Source organism: Sus scrofa, chromosome 4 (genome assembly GCF_054392235.1).
Source record: "Sus scrofa isolate SSC_HxYL_T2T_F1_AM1 chromosome 4, Sscrofa_HxYL_maternal_Yorkshire_Landrace_v2.0, whole genome shotgun sequence".
Lineage (NCBI taxonomy): Eukaryota > Metazoa > Chordata > Mammalia > Artiodactyla > Suidae > Sus > Sus scrofa.
The window spans coordinates 124288738-124310108 of NC_139386.1; the positions used below are offsets into that span (position 1 = coordinate 124288738).

Here is a 21371-nt window from a genome sequence, read left to right on the forward strand (position 1 = left end):
AGGTCCTTTTAAGAATATTTTTGTATTGTTCTGATTTCTATGGCAGAGTCAAATTTTTTGCCAGCGTAATACTTTCTTGAATTGAGGGGTATATGGGTTTTCTACATAAAGATTATAATAGAAGGGTTGATTACCCAAATGTGGTTCAGTTTTATATTAAGATTGTTGCTACTCAAAGGGACTCTTTTTTGCACTTTTTAAGAAGAAATCTAGTCTCCATTTATACTGGTTAAATTCTAATGTTCTTTCACCTTTTATTTTCTTGCAAGATAATCGTTGGAGAAACTGCTGTGTTTTGCCTACAACTGGCCACAAGGGATTTTGAAAACCAGGAGAAAACTATTTTAACTGGAGACTGTTGCTATATAAACCCACTGGTGAGGAGAACTGTCCGATTTCTTGGTATGTGTTCATTGACTTGTTTTTATTGTTGTTGAAACAATGTTTTTATAGACCAGCATTTTAACCGTATGCAAATATTAGGTTATATTTTCTGTAAAATGTTTCAATTTGGTGTTAAAAATAAACACTGCATACTGTTTTCTCTCACCACCCCATGGTGTCATTTCCATATTATTGTAAGGAAAAAACCTCCAGCATGGTAGGATATTTAATCTTCTTAAAGAAAGCTACCAATCACATAATTGAAAGAAATGATTTACTTTATTAAATTTCAGAAACAATGCTTCGGGAGAACTGATCATCTAGGTAGGTTGCTGAACACTATAAAGGACAAGAAAAACAGCTTTGCAAAGAAAATGTTAAATTTGTTAATTATCATATGTAGCTCTCCGTGAACTACTTCTGAGCTGGGTTTTGTTTTGTTTTGTTTTGTTTTTAACAACAACAAAATGTATTGGTGATTTTCTTAGAGGACAAGGATTTACTGACACTTTAATTTTAAATCTCAATTTCTAGCACTAATACATATGAACACAGACAAATTACTGAAAATTACCTCAATTCAATAGACACTTGGTCCAGACAGGTGAAACAGTAATAAAACTTAATATAGAATATTGTTTTGTGGCTTTATCGGATAAGAAAAAGTATGCCTGTATATATTAAATAACATTTAAGATTAAATTCTTTTTTTTTTTTTTTCGTCTTTTTAGGGCCGCACCTGGGGCATATGGAGGTTCCCAGGCACGGGTCGAATCGGAGCTGTAGCCGTCAGCCTACACCACAGCCACAGCAATGCTAGATCCGAGCCTCATCTGCGACCTACACCACAGCTCACAGATCCTTAACCCACCAAGCGAGGTCAGGGATTGAACCTATGTCCTCATGGATACTAGTCAGATTTGTTTCTGCTGCGCCACAACAGGAACTCCAGATAAATTTTGATCAGTGTTAAGCTTAAGATTTAGGATATGTAACCCTTCAGTATAGTTCTCCTATTGATGGGATCAAGATGAAGACCTGGGAGATATTATGCATAGATGACCTCATCTATAAATAAACCCAGTAAAGATTAATCAAATGTCATCTAGCCTTTAAATCTCTCTGGAGACGAAAAGTCTTCATGTCTAAGACTGTTCTTTTTATTGCCATCGACTCACTCATCTCGACAGCCCTCGTTATTCTGTTGAAGGGATAACTTGTATATGAAACCTCAAAAGCTATATTTCTCAGATGCATCAGTACTGTGTTCTTAATCAATCTTTGCTTAAGAATCATTTAATAACAAAATAAGCTATCATATACTCAGAACTGAAGTATTTTGATGGAATTGAACCTTCCTCAGTAGTATTAACTTATATGAGGCCTATTTAAGTAAACTATTTTATGCATCTGCACACATATTTCTAAAGAACATACAGGCATACCTCCAAGATACTGCAGGCTCAGTCCCAGACCATCACAATAAAGCAATTATGGCAGTCAAGTGCATCAGATGAATTTTTTGGTTCCCCAGTGCATATAGAAGTTATGTTTACACCTGTATTTAGTGTATTAAGTGTGCAATAATGTTATGTCTAAAAAAATACATACTTTAATTAAAAATATTTTATCACCAAAAAATGTGTTTTGATCAAAATCATCTGAGCGTTTAATGAGTTGTAATCTTTTGCTGGTGGAGTGTCTTTCCTCACCATTGATGACTGCGGACGGATCAAAGTGGTGGTAGCTAAAGGTTGGAGTGGCCGTGCCAATTTCTTAAAATAAGACAACAATGAAGTTTGCCACATTGATTGACTCTTCCTTTCACGAACAATTTCTCTGTAGCCTGCCATGCTGCTTGATAACATTTCACCCACAGTGGAATATCTTTAAAAATGGTAGTCAATCCTCTCAAACCCTGCTGCTGCTTTAGCAACCAAGTTAACAGAATATTCTAAATCCTTTGTTGTCATTCAACACTCTTCACAGCATCTTTACCAGCAGTAGATTCCACATCAAGAAACCACTTTCTTTGCTCATTTATAAGAAGCAGCTCTTCATCTATTTAAGTTTTATCATGAGCTTGCAAAAGACAAGACAAGACAAGACAAGACAAGAAAGAAAGAAAGAAAGAAAGAAAGAAAGAAAGAAAGAAAGAAAGAAAGAAAGAAAGAAAGAAAAGAGAGAGAAAAGGAAAAGAAAAGAGAGGGAAGAAGGAAGGAAGGAAAGAAAAGGAAGAAAGAAAAAGAAAAGAAAGAAAAAGAAAATCTATTGTTCAGTGTGCACACCTTCATTTAATGATGTAGTTAGGTCTTCTGAATAGCTTGCCACAGGTTATGCATCACTTTGCACTTGCCTGTTGTGGAGATGGTGTATTTCCTTAAACCTCATGGAACATCCTCTGCTGGCTTCAGACTTTTCCTTTGCAGCATCCTCACCTCTCTCCATTTTTGTAGAACTGAAGAGTTAGGACCTGGCTCTGGCCTAGGCTTTGGCTTAAGATCAATGGTGTGGCTGGCTGGATCTTCTATCCAGACTGCTAAAACTTTCTCCGTATTGGCAATAAGGCTGTTTTGCTTTCTTATCATTTGTGTGTTCACTGGAGTAGCACTTTTAATTTCTTTCAAGAATTTTTCCTTTGTGTTCACCATTTGGCCAACTGTTTGGCACCAGAGACCTAGCTTTCAGCCTGTCTCAGCTTTTGACATGCCGTCCTCACTAAGCCTAATCATTCCCAGCTTTTCATTTAAAGTGAGACGTGTATGACTCTTCCTCTCCCTTGTACACATAGAGGCTATTGGAGGATTTTTAATTGGCCTGATTTCAATCATGTTGTATCTTAGGAAGTAGGGTGACCTGAGGGGAAGGAGAGAAATATAGGGGAACAGCTGGTTGGTGGAACAGTCAAAACACACACAACATCTATCAATTAAGTTCACTGTCTTATTTGGGTGGAGTTTGTGGTGCCCCAGAACAGGTGCCATAGTAACATGGAAGATCACTGATCTCAGATCACAAATAAAGAAAAACTTTGAAATATTGGGAGAATTACTAAAATATGACTTAGACACGCAAAGCGAGCACCTGTCATTAGAAAAATGGCGCCAGTAGACTTGCTTAACACAGAGTTACCCACACCTTCAATTGTAAAACATGCACTATCTGCGAAGCCCAGGAAAGGGAAGTTCAATAAACAAGGCGTGCCTGTCTGTCACAAAGTAAAGTGGGCTTTTAAGTCTCTGCATGTTCCTTACGATTTTATGAAATATTTAGGAGTGCTTGGTTTGTTTCTTGTTTCCTCATTTATCATGATTTGAATGGTTCTAGTTATAATGAAAGGGGAGCTTGTGAGCAAAGCATTACTGCATAATGGAACTTCACTCTTTCGAGTGACTTTATTCCATTCTAAAGTCCAGGTCAGCACCATGGACACACCTGCGGGCTCTCACTTTCATCAGTATCTTTGTGGTCGACAGTCTTGGCCTTGGGCCCGCTGCACTGACACTTTAATTCTAGAGCACGTCGGGGAACTTTACAAGAGATGTTTCCATATCCTTATCAAATATTCCTTTCTACTTTAAATAGGAAAACTTACCATATCAGATAAAAAGAATGGTTTGCTTAAAGAAAATGAGTACATCGTAGCCTAGATTTCAAGGGAGCAGAGATGAAGACGCGGCATTTCAGTTCCCATGCCAGGTCTTGCTTCCAATCACGTTTTCTTGAGCTTTGTTCTCTTCCACGTCTCTGCCTCTATCACATTTCTGATCTTAACAACATTCACTCACAGGACTCAGGGAATGCTGATAAGATGTAAAGAAATCTTTTCATTTCATCCTTTCAGTAGAGAACCTAAGGTCTTTGTTTCATTGCCATTTGTAGACACATAGAGTTTTTCTGGGTGCACGTGTGTGTGCAGGAACCTTTCATAATCTTATGTAATATTTGGAAAATGAAAAGGAGAGTCATTCATCTAATGCTGGAAAGTTATTTGATCCTGGTGATTTGCTACCCAACAGCCAAGGATTATGTAAAAGCTTAGGAAGCAATCCAGAAATATATACCAAAGAAAAAAGCATCTAATTATTGTAATAGAATTATATGAATTTTTAATGAACCAACTGTTTGGGAAGTATTATTTTGCTATAGTTTTAAAATGTCCTGATGGATTTTATGAGCCCAAATTATAAAAGAATGGATTTCTTTTACTTCGATACCACATCCTTGCAGAATGTATCCATAGGATTAATTGACAGTGATGTCAAAGAATTTAATTGGCCTACCCTGCCAAGTAGAAAGAGAAGTTTTGGCAATAATGACCAGTGACATGGAGTTTAGAACATATTTTTGATATTTGAGTAAACTGGCATGTTCTTTACAAAAGGAGGAAAAATTCAGGCACTTAATTTTATACCTTCAGGTGAACAAGGCAGATACATTTTTAATACTGTGATGATCATTTTAAAATTATAATCTAATCCCTTGATTATTTGTGAAATTGTCCCAAGTTTGAGAAATTAAAAACCAACCCATGAAAGAGCAGGTGGGACTTAGCTGCTATGTAACTTTTAAAAATGTGTTTCCGTAGGCAATGTAGAGATTAAGCTGAGAACATTCTGCTTTACTTAAGATTTTCCATGATACTTTAATGAAAACTGATGGCATTGGCTTTTGCTGCTAATTGGCACCTCCAGCAGAGTTAATATCTGTTTGAATGGGCTTACGAGGCATAATCAAAGGGAGATGACTGCTCTGCTTTATGTTAGCAAGATAAAAAATTTTTTTTTCAAAAATAGGGAAAAACATAAAGATTTCTAACATTAATAGAAGGTGATAGACTGAACCCTCTCTAGGGAAACACGTCTCCATTTAAAAAATCGCATTACCCAAAGACAGCCTTGGAATCTATTTTCTTCTTTTATCTTATGTCTTATAAACCTGCCACGCATAAAAATGTAGCCAGTGGTAGACAGCTCAATATGCTAAATAATTTAACACTCCCACTGCTTCAGAAAGCAAAGGGAACGGAATGAAAACTGGAGGGGGTGAAGTGGCGGAACCATATGTATGTATATATGTGTGCAGACATGGGCTGTTTTATAGTTTCTCAAATATTTGCATGTTGGCTTATTGTAAATGGAAACACAGCAAACCAGAGTTACGGTGGTTTGTTTTCTTCCCCAGGAATTTATACCTTTGGACTGTTTGCTACAGATATCTTTGTAAATGCCGGGCAAGTGGTTACAGGAAATCTGGCCCCGCATTTTCTCGCCCTGTGTAAACCCAACTACACGGCGCTTGGCTGTCAGCAGTATACGCAGTTCATCAGTGGGGAAGAAGCGTGCACGGGCAACCCGGATCTCATCATGAGAGCAAGGAAAACGTTTCCATCCAAAGAAGCCGCCCTCAGTGTCTATGCAGCCATGTATCTGACAGTAAGTAAGGGTTAGAAACCATTCTTCATTGGTCTTTCTGTTAAGGCTCCCAAAGTAGAAATTGTTCTTCGCTGCCATAATCAAAGTCACATTAACAGCTTTCTGCAGGCCATTTAATTTATTTTTAATAATAGCTGTTTGTGCTGTGAATAAAATTAAGCCAGTTGACTCTGATGAGATTATGTGTGGGTAGTTGGTTGTATTAAAAAAAATACAGCCATTAGCATTTCTATCTGAGAGTATATTTGTCTTTATATTAAATAGGGCTTACTGGAAACAAATTTGTCCTCTAGCAGGCTTCATAAACTTCTAATGGTGCAATTAGGAGAACTACCCAGGCCTCTTAACCACCTCCTCAAGTTCTCACGCTCTCTGGTGGGGGTGGGCAAAGAGGCACTCCTTTTCTAGAAAGTTCTTTCTTTATTGGTAACTATATCATCTTATTATCTCAACCAGCGTTTCACTGTTTTCTTGTAGAATAACAAAAATGCCCTCCTAGATGATACACTACTTTCTCACTTCTTGAGTAGGTGCCATCATTTTAGTGGGAAGGGCCAGGCCCTAAGTGCCACTGTCTGGAGGATGTTAGGTGAAAGTGAGTGGTCGCTGCTGAGTGCATTTCTGATCTGCAGGAGTAGAAGGAGGGGCAGCCTTGGCAGGCAGCTCTCGATCCCAATACTCTTGTTCATTGGTCTTTCCCTGTATCACCAGAATCTGCCTTGTAGCTATAGAGCTGGACTCCAAAAGTGTGCATTATCAGCTTTTCCCTGGCTACGGTAAGTTCAGAGAATTTTTCCTTTTAGGGTCCTCCTTTCCAAGGGTGCCCCAAACTGCTTCCTTCTGATTTCAGCTCATTGGCGAAAGACCCCAGGACCAACGTGAAACCAAATTTAATAATTTCTAATTGCTCGATTATTTTTACCCTCAAAGATTTTTTGATTTTGGAAGTGTTTCTGATATTCCTAATGCAGTCTTGTCAGGTTAATCTCTAAAAGAGCGACCTATAACACCTCTACTTAGCTTGGAAATCAAGGGTACCAAATAAAGGACAGCTTAGGAGAGTAACCATGGCATTATCCAGAACGTTCACTAAGGCAGGGTATTTTGGAGATCAAAATGGTGTACATTTGAACATTTTTAATGTTTTTAAGCCAAACTCATTCTACCACTCCCTGCCTGGACTTTTAAAAATCCTACCAAGAAAATGTATATAGAGTTAAGACTCAAACTCTGGAAAAGAAGCAAAATCCGTTTTCTCGTCTGTCTTCTGTGCAATTTTCCAGTGACAACTCCTTACTTACCCTTACTCTGCTCTCAACTCTGTTCCTCTAATTTCCCCTGGTTTCTTTAGCCCATCAGCTTTGGTTTCTGGTGCACGTTCTAAGGTACTTCTAGACTTGGTATGAAATCTTCCAATCTAAGCAAATTCTGTCCTGTTCACTAGATTGCTTGACTTCATTGTCCCACTTCTCCTAGAATGTGGAGCATTCAGCCTGAAGATGAAGATTTAAGATGAGTGAATCAGGAGTCATAAAATACTGTTCATTCATTGTCCTCACCTCTAAATCCGATGTTTGTATTTGTATCTGGGTATGGAATGCAAATATATCTGCATATACGTAATGTGATCAAGCCAGAGACAAATTCCAGAATACTCTCTGACCCTAAATACTGTTACGTGATTATCTTAGCACCAATCACTCAAGAGAATAGATTTTGCCATGTAACCAGGTTGTGCCAGTGGTGGTGAAGGTGCTAGTAGAGTGAAATAATAGGTCTTTTTATTCTGCCAAAGTGGTGTTTTCAAAGGTTTCTATAGAAGATATTACCCCTTTTTATACTATAAAAATCTTTTTTTTTTTTTTTTTTTTTTTTTTTTTTTTTGTCTTTTTAGAGCCACATCCACAACATATGCAGGTTTCCAGGCTAGGGGTTGAATCAGAGCCATAGCCATTGCCCTACACCACAGCCACAGCAATGCCAGATTTGAGCCACGTCTGTGACCTACACCTCAGCCCATGGCAATGCCAGATCCTTAACCCACTGAGCAGGCCAGGGATTGAACCTGCGTCCTCATGGGTACTAGTCAGATTCGTCTCTGCTGAGCCATGATGGGAACTCCTACTATAAAAATCTTAATATTTTGCCTTGCCCCTCATCTGCTGGCATTTGGTTCAGCAACTTCTTAACCTGATTTGATTTAGCAAATTACTTGAAGGCATCTATTTATGCTACTTCTGAACTATAAGCCATACTGTTCTAGTCTGTGATGAAGACTTGGAGAAGTTTTAATAATAATAACTATTATTAGCAAACTTTAATTGAGCATTTACTATATGACAGGCCCTAGAGCTCCACTATTATTTATTTAATACATTACCATTTCTTATTTATGTATTATTAAAATCATTATTATTATTAGTGTAATAATTATTGTTTGAACTAATTATTGAATCCTCATAATAACTCCTTGAAGTATACACTATTATCATGCTATGTAATGAATATATAGTATACTCATGTCACAGATGAGAACACTCAGAATGTGAAGTAACTTGCCTAGGCCCACAGAACCACACTTTTTCTAAATGTTTCAGAGGATTTAGTGTCATTTAATATCATTTAGTCATATTAGCCCTGACGTGTGGTGCATGTGGTTAGCTGAATTCCCTCCTACTCCTGCATGATCTCAGCATCCATAAAAGTTAAAACCAAAGGTTCAGATGGTAGGTATGTTTAGAGGGGGAAAAAAAAAAAAACAAAAAACAAAAAACTAACCCTCTAGCACTCGGAAATCTTCTATCATTAAACAGTGGTTCAGACTAAAAGTCAGAATTCCTGCTTGTAATTACATTGAAGGGTACCACTGTCTTTTTAACAATAGATTCTGTTCTGCAAACTGCTTTTCTGTCTTCTCTACCACCCCTTTGTGTGTGTGGGTGGGTGGCTGCTATGGCAACTCTGAATATAACTCCTGCTGCAAATGGAGGCTTTACAATCAGGGTTTGCTATTACATTTGCACCTATACACATATGCGTTTCTTCCCAGCTTCATTCCAGACACCTTGGGAAAAGTTTATAATAGAAATGTTGGGGTATTTCCAGCTAATACAGTCTCATGAAATGCTTGCCAGAGTTTTGACGTGTAGCTAAATAGGGGAAAATAGCCATATATTCAATATTCTCTGTGGAAATAGGCTTATTGCTATATTTAGGTAGAGATATGTTTGTTTAATGTGGTGTAGGTGTCATAAGCATGGGTAAACACATAAATAAAAATAAATGAGCCCTATTAGGAAGTACGGGAATAAGAACTGACGAATATTTTTCTGATGCTTCTCTCTGTGGATTAGTAAATAAAATTAGGGGACTTGAACTCTCCCTTAGCATCTGACTTTAATTAAGGCTTTGGGGATAATTTGATCACAGAGTCATTCTCTTTTGCTTTCCTGAGGACTTTCAGGGAAAAAAAAATTTCCTATGCCTATTTTTGCAAATGTAGTTGGTTTCCCAGGAAAAAAATTTAAAAGTTATTTAACCCCCCGCCATTACATTTATAATTCTGTTCAGTTGCCTTAGAATAATATTTAAATTTACCTTTGTGGTATTTCTTTTCATATAAAATAGGTAGTTTTTGGAGTTTCCATTGTGGCAGAGTATAGCGAACCTGACTAGGATCCATGAGGACATGGGTTCGATCCCTGGCCTCGCTCAATGGGTTAGGGATCTGGCGTTACTTGAACTGTGGTGTAGGTCTCAGACATGGCTCGGATCCCCACGTTGCTGTGGCTGTGGCCGTCAGCTGCAGCTCCAGTTCAACCTCTAGCCTGGGAACTTCCATATGCTGCAGATGTGGCCCTAAAAAGCAAAAAATATATATATATATATATATATATATATATATATATAAAAATGTGTGTGTGTATAATATATAAGGTTTTTTTTTCCCCCCAATTAAAATCAGATGAACTTCAGAACTGAGAATGAGAGGAAATCTTTGGTGAATTTCCAGTTAACCTCATAACCACTGAAACAAAAAGTCCTACAATGGTCTCTTGCGGTCACATCCAATTCTGACCTTAGATTTTATGAAAATCTTTTTGTTGTTGTTGTTTTTTTTAAAGGAAGAGTCAGCTACATTTATTGGCCTCCATTTCCCATCATCTGTTGCTGCATAACCAACCACCCTAAACCTAAAACAATGAGAATTTATTATCCACAGGTGGTCATAAATTATGACCTGTGGTTTTTCTGGGTAGTGAATCCTTGTTGTGTCTCTCCTGGGTGGCATTCAGCTGACCTGTCCAAATAGCCAGGGGACAGCCCGCATGGCTGGGCTCTCCTTCTCAAGTGGTCTCTCTCACAGGCTGTTTTCCCCGACAGTCTTAGAGCAGCCAGCCTTCCAAGAGGGCAGAGGCCCAACCTGCCAGGCTTCCTGAGGCATAGGCTCCAAAACTAGTTCCGTATCCCCAGTCCTGGGTTCTCTTGGTCCCAGCAGATCAGACCCAGACAGATGGGGTGGACAATGGTGTCCACCTGTAGATGGGGGGCCAGCAGAGTCGGCTCGTAAAGAGGTGAATATGCCGGCGAAGGAGGAACGGGGGGCATTAAAACCTTTGCTGCAGTCTTCTCCTGGTTCATCCATGGAAAGCTCCACAGTGTCATTTTTCTCGGTGTTTCCTCCTCCTTGCTGGTAGCAGGTCCTTTATATCATCCAGCTGCTTCTTCCCACTTGGCCGTCTTCGATAGTAAGCTCCCCAGGTCCTACGTGCAGCAGTGACTGGTCCCAGACTGCCAAGACAGGAGTTAAATAAACACAGCCTACAGGTGTCTGTCTGCCCCTCCTTGACAGCATTTTACCTGCCTCTGCAGGACCATGAGCACACCCTTATTCTGGGGTACAGAAATTTGGGGAAGCCTGCCAGTCACTTGGAGCGGTTGACTCCATGAGACTGGCTGGTCAGGAACTGGGTTTGGGAGGAAGGATTGGGGTGGGGAAGCAGAAAAGCTCTGGGCTGCCTTCAGGAATTTGTCTTTGCTGTCCGGTGGGACCTGGCTGCCGTCGGAAAGCCGTGCCTCTGAATCTTCCCTGCTGAGACGTAAGGTCGTACTGAAATATATACGGTCCCTGTGCTCTAGATTTCAAATGAGCAAATTTGTGTCGACTAGATAATCCATCAAAAACTGTTTATTGAGGAACCACTCATAACGTGACCGCTAGGCTATTACTTGACTCCTGGCACTGCGACCGCTGTTATTAGTCGATATTTCTGCTAAGTGTGATTGATGGGGGTGGTAAGTAGAAACGGTGTCTGCGAAGTACTCATTGGCTTCCAATATTTTCACCCCCATCAAACTTGTCAAAGTTTACGTCTTCCCCTTGCCCCACATTCCTCCATGAACTCCGTGAGTTTAAATCTGAAATCTTTCATTTAACACATTAACCCTGTCCCATCCCGGCTCAGGCCCAGATCCTAAACCGCAGTCCACAATAATTAAAACTTGGAACTGCACAATACAATTATTGAAATTTCACACGTGCCATTATTAAAATTGCACACGTACAATTATTAAATAACAAGCAGTGGATGATTAAAGACATGCGGATACTCTGCCTCTTCACTTTAATTTTACCTGGCTTCTGCACGTGCCACTCACATTCCGGTATTCTGTGACCAAGTGGTGGCTTCAGAGGGGCATCTGGTTCTCTAGTCACAGCGCAAAAATTCCTCTGTCTTCCACGGTGTGTCATGTCTCAGCAGCATGAGATCACCAGTGTGGCCCACTGACTTAATATAGTTGCAGCCAAAAGCAAAGAGCACTGACATTTTAGTTAGTGCATGTGGGCTTATTATGGGTAAATATACTATTCTGTGAGGCTCTTTGAAATGTTGAAAAACATGTCACAGAATTCCATTAATCTGTCTGGGGTTTCTTAGGTGTTAGCGACCTCCAGCTCGGGGACGGCTGGCAGCACTCGCATATTCTCGTTAGGAAAACAGGACGTTGGCTCCTTGGACAAAATGTAGGATAGCCGTGGCTGCATGATGACTCTTATAGGCTCCAGGCATTTACATGTGCCTTCGGGGACCCCCTCTGGCATTAAAAATATGTGTGTGTGTGTATACATATATATGTGTGTGTGTGTGTATATATTAAATATATTTGACAACCACATTGCTATAAAAACAAATTTATAGAGAACACCTGTTAAACATTTTCTTCAACTTAATGTTCACTTTTCCCTTCTGATTTTAAAGGACATTAAGGCAGGTTCATGGTCCCTAGTAGCATGATGGGCCTTAAAAGCATCACTGTGCCTGTTGGATAAGTTTGTCCCCAGGATGGTACATAATAAAGTTCTAAGTGACGCATGATTGTGGGTGAACCTGACAAGGACAGTGGGAGCCCCTCGGTGTCCAGGAGGGAAGAGGCCGCTGTTGGCAAGCACCGTGGGGCATGCTTCGGGATTAAGTGGTACTTGGCGGTGCGTCTTGGAGATGAATATGATTTGAATAGGTAAAAAGGAGGCATTCTGGGTAAGGGGCAGGGAGAACAAAGGCCGGGAGCAAGACACAGCAGATACAGTCAGGGGAGCATGAGTGAGGCGAGAATGAGGGGGGAACCTCGCATGAGGAGTATATGGGGGGACTTGTGGGGTTTAGGGATTAGCAGGAATAAATAAATCAGAAAGCCTTTGTATGCCATCCTGAGGCTTCATGCTTGAGTTAATAAGCAATAGAGGGTTGAAAAATGACATTATGAAAGCAGTTCTTTAGAAGGATTTCTTTTTACTTCAATTCCACAAATATATATTGAATACCCAGCATGCCTCGAGCCTGGACGTAAGTGATATAAACTTCTGGAGTTGAAGATGGTGTCACTGAGGGTAAATGGGGAATTAAAAGGGAACAAAACTAAAAGGGAGTATTTTAAGGGGATTGTCTATCTCAGACCTGGAACGATAAGCATTTGATTTCAGCTGGTTTCCTTAAGACTGAAAACCTTAGTGCTCATGAGAGGCCAGAGTTGGATGATATAAAATGTGCATATTTCAGCTGGGGGGTTCCCTCAGCATGTGCTCCTGGAGCACAGGAATAGGGAAGTCAGACCTAGGCCCAGAGCCAGTGCTCTGGTGTGCACCTCGGGGTTTATACACCATCACCAGCTTATTTAGATGCTGTGATTGAGTGGAGCCAAGTCCTGGGGCCCAGTTTTAGTATTTCATACTGCTTTTGTAGTCCATTCCCCTGTCCTCCAGCTTCCATTTATGAAAAAGTAACTATCTAGATGAATGGATGAAGACGGCGTGGTACATATATACAATGGAATACTACTCAGCCATAAAAAGAATAAAACCATGCCCTGCCATTTGCAGCAACATGAATGCAACTAGAGATTCTCCTACTAAGTGAAGTAAGTCAGAAAGAGAAAGACAGATACCACATGATATCACTTATATGTGGAATCTAAAATACGGCACAGGTGAACCTGTCTACAGAATAGAAACAGACTCACAGACATAGAGAACAGACTTGTGGTTCCCAAGGAAAGAGGGGAGGGGGAGGTGGGATGGATGGGGAGCCTGGGGTTGCTAGATACAAACTATGACGCTTAGAATGGACAGGGAATGAGCTCCTACTGCATAGCACAGGGAACTACGTCCAGTCTCTTGGGATAGAAAATGATGGAAGATAGTGGAAGAAAGGGCGTGTGTGTGTGTGTGTATATATGTGACTGCATCCCTTTGTTGTACAGCAGAAATTAGCACAACGTTGTATATCAGCTATACTCTAAGGAAAAACATTTCTTTAAAGATGAGCAGTAGCTGTCTAATATCATCCTAAACACTCAGCCCGCTTTAATGTTCCCAGTGGCTGGAATGAGGGTTTGGCTCTCTTCACTTTACAGGTTAACATAACTCGGGACATAAGAGGCTAATGAACATGCCCAGGGTTATTCAGCTAGTACTTGTTAGAACCAGGGCTGTGACCCAGGTCAGGGTGTTTGCAAAGGCAGTGTTTGGTCTCTTGGCTCACACTCCCTCCTGAGATGTGCACCAGTGAACAAACGGCAGCCACATTTTGAATTATTTTCGGAGTCCAGTTGCTTTATACGTAGCGGGGGAAGCAAACGAGTTAGTTGATTTTATTGAAATGTTGCCCAATATAACTTAGGAAACTCGTCAGAGAGTATGCATGCCATAAGTTCCTGTTTCAGGTCCTAATTTCCAAGCAGCCAAGTAGCACAAACAGTAAAAAGTAATGCAAATGGTTGTGATGGTTGGATTTTAATTGTACTTTGATTTTAAGTGAATGTGTATTTTACTCTTATGACCCTTCCTTTTGAATATCTTATGTTCTGCACATTGAGATGCCAGAGAACTTCAGTTGCTTTTAAAATGATGACTTCTAAGTTATCTTCCCCTTCTCTACAGGGTCCAGCTCTTGGCTACATGACAGCCCCCTACCGCTGGCCGTGCTTACTGCTGGTTAGGCCTCTGTGGTAGGCAGGAGCATTTTGAGGGGGCCCTGCAGAACCCAGTTTGTAATGGGCAGCTCTGAATGTGCAGTCCTTTCATATCCTGGGGTCAGCCCTTCCATCTCGGATAGGCCCAATAGCATGCTCACGTCTGTTTTTCACAAGACACATCATTTTCTGCAACAGGTGGCACGTCCTTGAGCCAACCGTGTGATTCTCACACACTGTCGCCATAAGCTCCAGACTGCACGTTTTTCACTGCTGACACCTCAAGCGGCCGGATCAGTGTGGCCCCAGTGGCAGGGCTGCTTGCCCCACAGGCTGTACGTGTGGAAGCGTCTTTCCTGCTCCAGCCCCCACTCAAAGCCAGAGTGTCACGTGCACTTTGCATGTCACCTGGTATATGGGCCAGCGCTCTGTTGATAAGCGGGGAGTGTGTTCCTAGGTGTCCTTCCAAGGCCTCCGTTGCGCTACCCACCTCTTGTTTGCTGTGTCTAATCAGAGCCATGTCTTTGATGTAAAGGATCACTGTGGCCGTCTGTAAGATGTCCAGAGGTCCACCTCACGTCACACTATGATGTGACAAAGAGCAGGAGAGTTAACTTAACACTGACTTAAACTGTGGTGTGAGGACTTGCCTGTGCCATGTGAATGGGAACTCTTTCTCATCCTCTTCCTTGAATGAGATAGAAAGCCACACAGTTGACATATCAGTGGTCACCATGACTTGGCTGAAGATTCAGGAGTCGATAGTCTTTCTCCAGGATCCATCCAGGCTGGTGAATTAAATGGAGACATGGAAGAACTACCCCCCTGCCTTCTTGAGAGCCTAAGCAGTGGCATTAAATTTTTACCCCCTCCCAATGCAGTACTATTTTTGATTTATTATTTTGGCAGGACTAGGAGGTTATAGTTGCCTAAGCTTCCAGTTGAATTATCCCCGTACTCCATCTACCCAGAGGGAAGTGACCCCCGGATGTGCTCTCAGACCTAGGAAATGCACTGTGAGCCGGGTTTGGCCTGGACTCATGTATTGTCTCGGCCCCATGGGACCCGAGCCTACCCTGAGGCCATGAGGATATTAATTCAGGTGCCGGGGGTCAGTGTCCACTTGGACCCTGTGTCCAGTTGTTCTCCAAACATCTGGATCATCTTCTCCCCAGTGTATAGTCAGCTGAATAAATGGTCACAGGCCCTTCTGGGGAAGGTCTGAGAAAACCGTTATAGTAAATACCTTCTGCAGTGTTGTGGGGTCCTTCTCTGTGGGGACCAGCTGCCTCCTCAGTCATTGAGGTTCATTCGGGTTTGATCACTGCACAGAGGCTTAAATGTCTTTTCTGGGGCCTTCATTCTCAGTTCTGCATTCGTGCTTTCTTGTGATTATTTGTTAAGTCATCTCATTGGCTCCCCATCTGTTTTGCCCCCAGGGAAGGCTGCGATCTCCAGAACCTTCCACTGGTCAAATCCCCTTGGCTGCCACTCAGGCCTTCTGCCGTATTATGATAATGGAGACACTTCCTCCCACCCACCCCTGCTTCTGATGGTTAAACATCGATAACTGGCTTTTCTTTCTTCAAGTTCCCCATAACCTGCATGGGAACCCAGATCCAAGGTAGCCTCTCCTGCCATCAACCCTGACCTGCACAGGAGAGGCGCCGTTGAACTTCTGTGTCACGCTGGTGCCCCTCTTGCTGGCGCGTTCCTGACACCTCAATGAATAAGGCATCCACGAGGCCCCCTTATGGCACCTGATCCTCGGGTGGGCCTTTGAGGCTTATGGTGCATGTCCGTTCCAGCAATGCCCACTTCTCTGAGGCTTTTCCTTCCTTCTCCCACCATCAGCCAAGGCAGTTCAGGCATGTCAGCTTCATTAAGAGAAAGCAGTCATTTTCTCGAGGCTTTTAGGAGCCCGCCAGCAAGGTGTTTTCACTGTCCCCTGGGGCCTCGCAGGAGTGTTAAATCCTGCATCCCCAGGGAGCATGTCCTCTTGTTAACAAACACAACTTTATCCTGTTTCTCTCTCATCCTCCTTGATAAAGATCTCCCGCGCCACCCTTGCTGTGTAGGTCTGCCCTGGCTCCAGCTGGTATGATGTGCTGGCTCATGGTCGCAGCTCTTTCGGGACAGAATCTGTCTGCTCCTCAGGAAGCTCATCACATCCTGGGCAGCTTAGTCCTAGTTACTGGCCTGGAGCCGGGAAGAGAGGAGGGGGCAGATCATAAAGGGGCCCCTGTGGCACTGAGGACAGTCCTGTGTCCTGCACTGGAGGAGGTTTATAGGTTTATAGGAGGAACTTTATAGGTTGGGGAGGGCCATGTCTGAGGGCTCTAAGGGTTTAGAGGAGTCCCGTGAACCAAAATCTTCAGGCACATCAACCAGATGCCCCCATCCTTTGGGGGAAGGTCTTAGATTTTCCAGACCAGGGTCCTGACTTTGGCATAATAGACCTGTCCTAGCTGAGTGTCTGGTCATCTTTGAAGGTCCCCTGATTCTTAGCTAGTGTGTCCTAGGTTTGGTCTTCAGCCTTTTCTGCTCTCACACTGCAGAATGAAAGGTCTCTTCCTAAGGTTCCGCAGAAGCCCTCTGGTCATTTTGTTTTCATTTTGATAACTATGCTCTGCTTTCCATTTTCTCTCTGTAGAGCACTATCCCCATTTGGTAAGAGTCAGCCAATTTTCTCATCCCTGTAAGCGCTGTTTCCCTGGACTTCTCAACTGCCTGGATCCTTGGCCTGGTTAGCATCTCCCTCCCACCTGACTGACCAACCGTCAGACTTCAGGCTTTCAGTGCTAAAACCAGGGACTTTATATAAACCGGGAAAAGTTGGTTAGGTTACCCCTTTCCTACTGGGACGTTCTTCCAAGCCACTCCTGGTGATTTTTAGCAATTGCATTGCCACGCTACCTGGTGGGCTGTCTGTGCCTCACATACCACATAGGATGGGGGTCTCATTTCCAGCCAAGACATCTTCCCAAACCCCATCTTACCATCTGCTTTCTTGGCCCGGCCCTGGTACTGACTCCACTCGTCAGGCTCCTCCAAAAAGCAGAAGAGATTCATCGCAGGATTGGAAGGGGTAATATTTGCACAAGTTAGAGGGAAAGAAGCGAGATTGGATCAGAGAGTCTGAGCCAACCTTGAGCAGAGATTTTCCATTAAAAGAGCCCACGATGGACATCAATGGCCATCTCGGTACCCCTGCCATCCTTAATCACTGGTTGGGGGCTGGCCAGGAAGACGGCAGCCTGTGCTCAAACACTCTGAATCCCAGTGCTCTCCAGGTGGAGACCCAGCTCACTGCTCTCCCAGCAGCAGAAAGCTTGATCTTCCCTGAGGGGTGATCAGAACAGCTTACTTCTGTGGCTGCCACACAGCCTCCATCTAGTTCTAGTTTGGAGAGGATCTAATAAGATAATGCACAGCAAGGGGTTAAATAGTGTGAGGTGTTACCTTCTGTGGTCCTTCCTGTGGCAAATATATTTGCATTTGGCATTCCTTGATGTATAGAAAAAAAATTAGAGCACATGAATTTCAGACTCCTCCTTCTTGGCCCCTCTTCCATTGTGTTACAAAAGAGATTACCTTCTTCTGTGCCCGCAGTCTGCTTTGAGCCTTTTGTTTGTTGTTGCCATTTAAAGAAAATCTTGGAAGGAGAACAAAGGCCTTCAAATAACAAGTAGAAATTCCTCTATAATTTAGGGTATAAAAATAATAACTATTATTGACCATTTCCTGAGCTAAGCACTTTACCTACAGTAAAATATATACTGCTTTCTTTCCCTTGTCAAACCTATTGATCAGGCATCTTTCTATATATAGGGATATATGCTGTCAGGTTTTGTACACTGTAGGGAAGTATGATTTCCTTAGACACATTTAACTGTCCACGATCAAAAAATATAACCAATGACCACACAGAAACCATCCCTTAAATTACCCTCTCATTTTCTGAAAGAAGTTTCTAGAAAGACTAGTTTATACTTCCTCACTTTAAAACTAGTTAACAGTGCAAGGTTTCCCTTCACTCCACCTATATTCTACCTAAACTACTCTACACACTTCATCCACCAGTGATCTTATCAAAAGCTTCTTCAGCTCCTATCTTTCTGGCCATCTCAACATCACAAAGACTCCTGATCATCTCAGCTTTTCTTTTTTTAAACTTTGAGAACATCACACATATTTTCCAAATTTGCCTCCTCTCTCATTAAGGGTTCTACTGCCATGGCAGAAATCCATCCACCAGCTTTTACTATTCTTGCCCTTCTTTTTCTTCCCTCTGGCATCCCTCCCAACACTGAGCTCATTCATTGCCACTTCCATGTCTTTTCAGGTGAACCCCCAAACTCCTTCCCTGGCCTTCTCCTCTCTCCGTGAACACCAGAGTTTCAACCCTAACTTGAACATAGATAGGTTGTGTTTCACTAGCTCCTTAAACTCAGCCTCTCAGAAATCAAAGTCATGACCTTACCATTGCTCCCCACTAGCTCCCTCTTTTGTATCTTCTGATTTGAGTATTGCCACTCCTGCCCTCCCAGTTACCCAAGTGAAACAGCTGAGTCATCTCCAGCTCCTCCCACTTCTACGCCCCCGCATCTGGATGTCTGATTCATTATGTTGGTTCCACAGTTGAAATATCTCCCCAATCCAGATTCTTTTTCTCCACCCTGCCCCCCCAAACGTCTTCTTGAACCTGGCTCCTTTGAATTACTCACCTTGACTATTGTAGGAGCCTCCCAAGGAAGCTTCCTAAGAAAATTGTTTACTCACTCCATCCATTTTACTCTCTGCCGCTGGAGGAATACTCCTAAATCATGGGTTGAAGCAAACGCTGTCTGCACAAACGCTTTTCATAGCTTCCCCTCTTCAAGGGTCATACTTCTGTATGTTGCATATGAGACCCTCTGTATCCTGGATAAAAGTTGTCTTCCCTCTGCTGTAGACTGAATTGTGTCCCCTGCAAAATTCATGTGTGGAAGCCCTAACCTTCAAATGATGGCATTTGGAAGTGGAGCCTTTGGGTAATTCGGTTTGGCTGAGGTGAGGTCCTCATGATGGGATTAGTGCCCTTATGAGAAAAGACACCAGAGAGCTTGCTCGCTCTCTCTCTCAGCCACGTGAGGACACAGCGAGAAAAGCTACCTGGAAACCAGAAAGAAAGTTCTCGCCAGAACCCAACCCTACTGGCCTCAGAGCTCAGACTTCCGCTTCCAGAGCTGTAGAAAGATAAATATCTATTGTTTCAGTCATCCGGTCTATGGCATTTTGTTCTAGCAGCTTGAGCTAAGACACCTCCTCTTTCATGAGCTCAGTTCCCAGGCCGCGGGTACCCAGCCCACACTAGATCATCACCGGTTACGAACCCCAATATCTTTTTCCATTTTAATAGTTTTACGTGTGCTGTTCTCTTGACCTAAAATATCTACGGTCCCTCCTACCTCTGTATTCACTTGATCAAAATCGTGTTCACCTTTTCATGCATCAGTCAGAGTTCTCGGAGTAGAAAGTGCATCATCTGCCTGATTAAGCCCAAATGAGGTGAAAGAAGAGGCGGAAAGAACTAAGTTCAGGGAATGAGCAGAAACCTTGGAATGTGAGCACCAGAACCCCAGGCAGAATCTGACCACAGGAAGGATGGGTGAGGATACCCTGCTGTGATGGCAGGAGCCAGGATGCCACATTGCCACCCTCTCGAGATGCCTCCATCAGCAGAGCTGCCACCTCAGCTGCAGGTGGGAGAATATTTCACATTATCTGCTTCTTTGCATCACTTGCAGGCACATCTGATTGACTGAGTGTAGGTCATGTGCCAGCAGCCTGCTTGCCAGGGCTTCGAGGAAGGTGACATCCAGCTCTTGTTGGCTTTGGGGGTGCGGGGGTCAGGGTGTATGCTGCCCCTATGGGAGGCACACTGTGAGGAAGCGGGTTCAGACACTCGGTAGTGAAAAGAAAAAATGCTCTTTACCTTTGTAACCTGGACCCGGTCTCATCGTTTTAATTGAAGTTCATCTTCCTGTCTTCAGGGGCACACCTTTGTTTGACACCCGAGCAAATCATTTTTTAGCATCTCTTCCTCTAAATGGAACAACAACTGCCAGTAATATATGATAATAATCGGAGTTCCCGTTGTGGCGCAGTGGTTAACGAATCCGACTAGGAACCATGAGGTTGCGGGTTCGGTCCCTGTGCTTGCTAAGTGGGTTAAGGATCCGGCATTGCCGCGAGCTGTGGTGTAGGTTGCAGATGCAGCTCGGATCCCGAGTTGCTGTGGCTCTGGCGTAGGCCGGTGGCTACAGCTCTGATTCGACCCCTAGCCTGGGAACCTCCATATGCCGCGGGAGCAGCCCAAGAAATAGCAAAAAAAAAAAAAAAAAAAGACAAAAAATCATCATCATTATTTCATTGATTCATTTTTCAGTTTTTAAATAAACAAGAATGTTTTAAAGGTCTTAAAATTCAGTAAATTATTTCACGTATGTACTAAAATTTGTACATTATTTTATGATTTCATTCTATTGAAATGCCTTCTTATGTTCATTACCTGATTTCATTAAGTTAAACATAAAAACTCCAAGTGCTCACATAGATTGGCAGAATCAAAGGAATTCAAGTTCTTTTTCTTCATCTTTATGATTCCTAAGCTATCGTGGGTTTTTTTTTTTTTTTCCCTCTCAAATCCCTACTGTTTAAATGTAAGTAGTAGAAGAACACGCCGTGATCAAAGCGTGCCTGAACGATTCCCACCAGATGAGTATGTGTGGTTGAGGCCACATGCAGGCAGTTGGACGTGTAGCTGGGAGTTAATTCACATTAACTTCCATGTATAATCTAGTATTTATTAGAGATTATATAGTAAAATGTGCTGATTCTAAAGATGTATATAAATATATAAATTATATATATATATATATATATAAAATAAAAACACGCAGTAGTAACAATAATTAGCTTACACCAGTGTTCCACCTACTATTCCACCTTAATAGACCCTCCCGAACTTGGTGGCATAAAACAGTGCCCCGTGCTCACAGATTCTGTAGGTCGGATATTTGAAACAAATGCAGTGTGGCT

At 42.3% G+C, this 21371-nt stretch overlaps 2 protein-coding genes across 8 annotated transcripts in view; one reads left to right on the forward strand and one right to left on the reverse strand.

The window, feature by feature from the left end:
- The window catches only part of PLPPR5 (phospholipid phosphatase related 5), a 120961-nt gene that overhangs the window by 43514 nt on the left and 56076 nt on the right, over positions 1–21371 (forward strand). For all 6 annotated transcript variants that reach the window (XR_014842830.1, XM_085020650.1, XM_085020651.1 and 3 more), the window contains 2 exon segments: positions 270–402; positions 5569–5819. Coding sequence is in view for 5 of the 6 variants with exons in the window: in XM_085020650.1 (XP_084876776.1) it covers positions 270–402; positions 5569–5819 (384 nt within the window). In the remaining variant the exon portion in view is untranslated.
- SNX7 (sorting nexin 7) overlaps positions 1–21371 on the reverse strand; it is a 306908-nt gene that overhangs the window by 38462 nt on the left and 247075 nt on the right. The window contains exon 9 of one of the 2 annotated variants that reach the window (XM_085023876.1): positions 645–3240. The exons of the other annotated variant lie outside the window; for it this stretch is intronic. Coding sequence (XP_084880002.1) covers positions 3208–3240 — 33 coding nt within the window. The 3' untranslated portion in view covers positions 645–3207. Of the gene's footprint in view, positions 1–644; positions 3241–21371 lie in introns of those variants that run through there. 2 annotated transcript variants of the gene reach the window in all.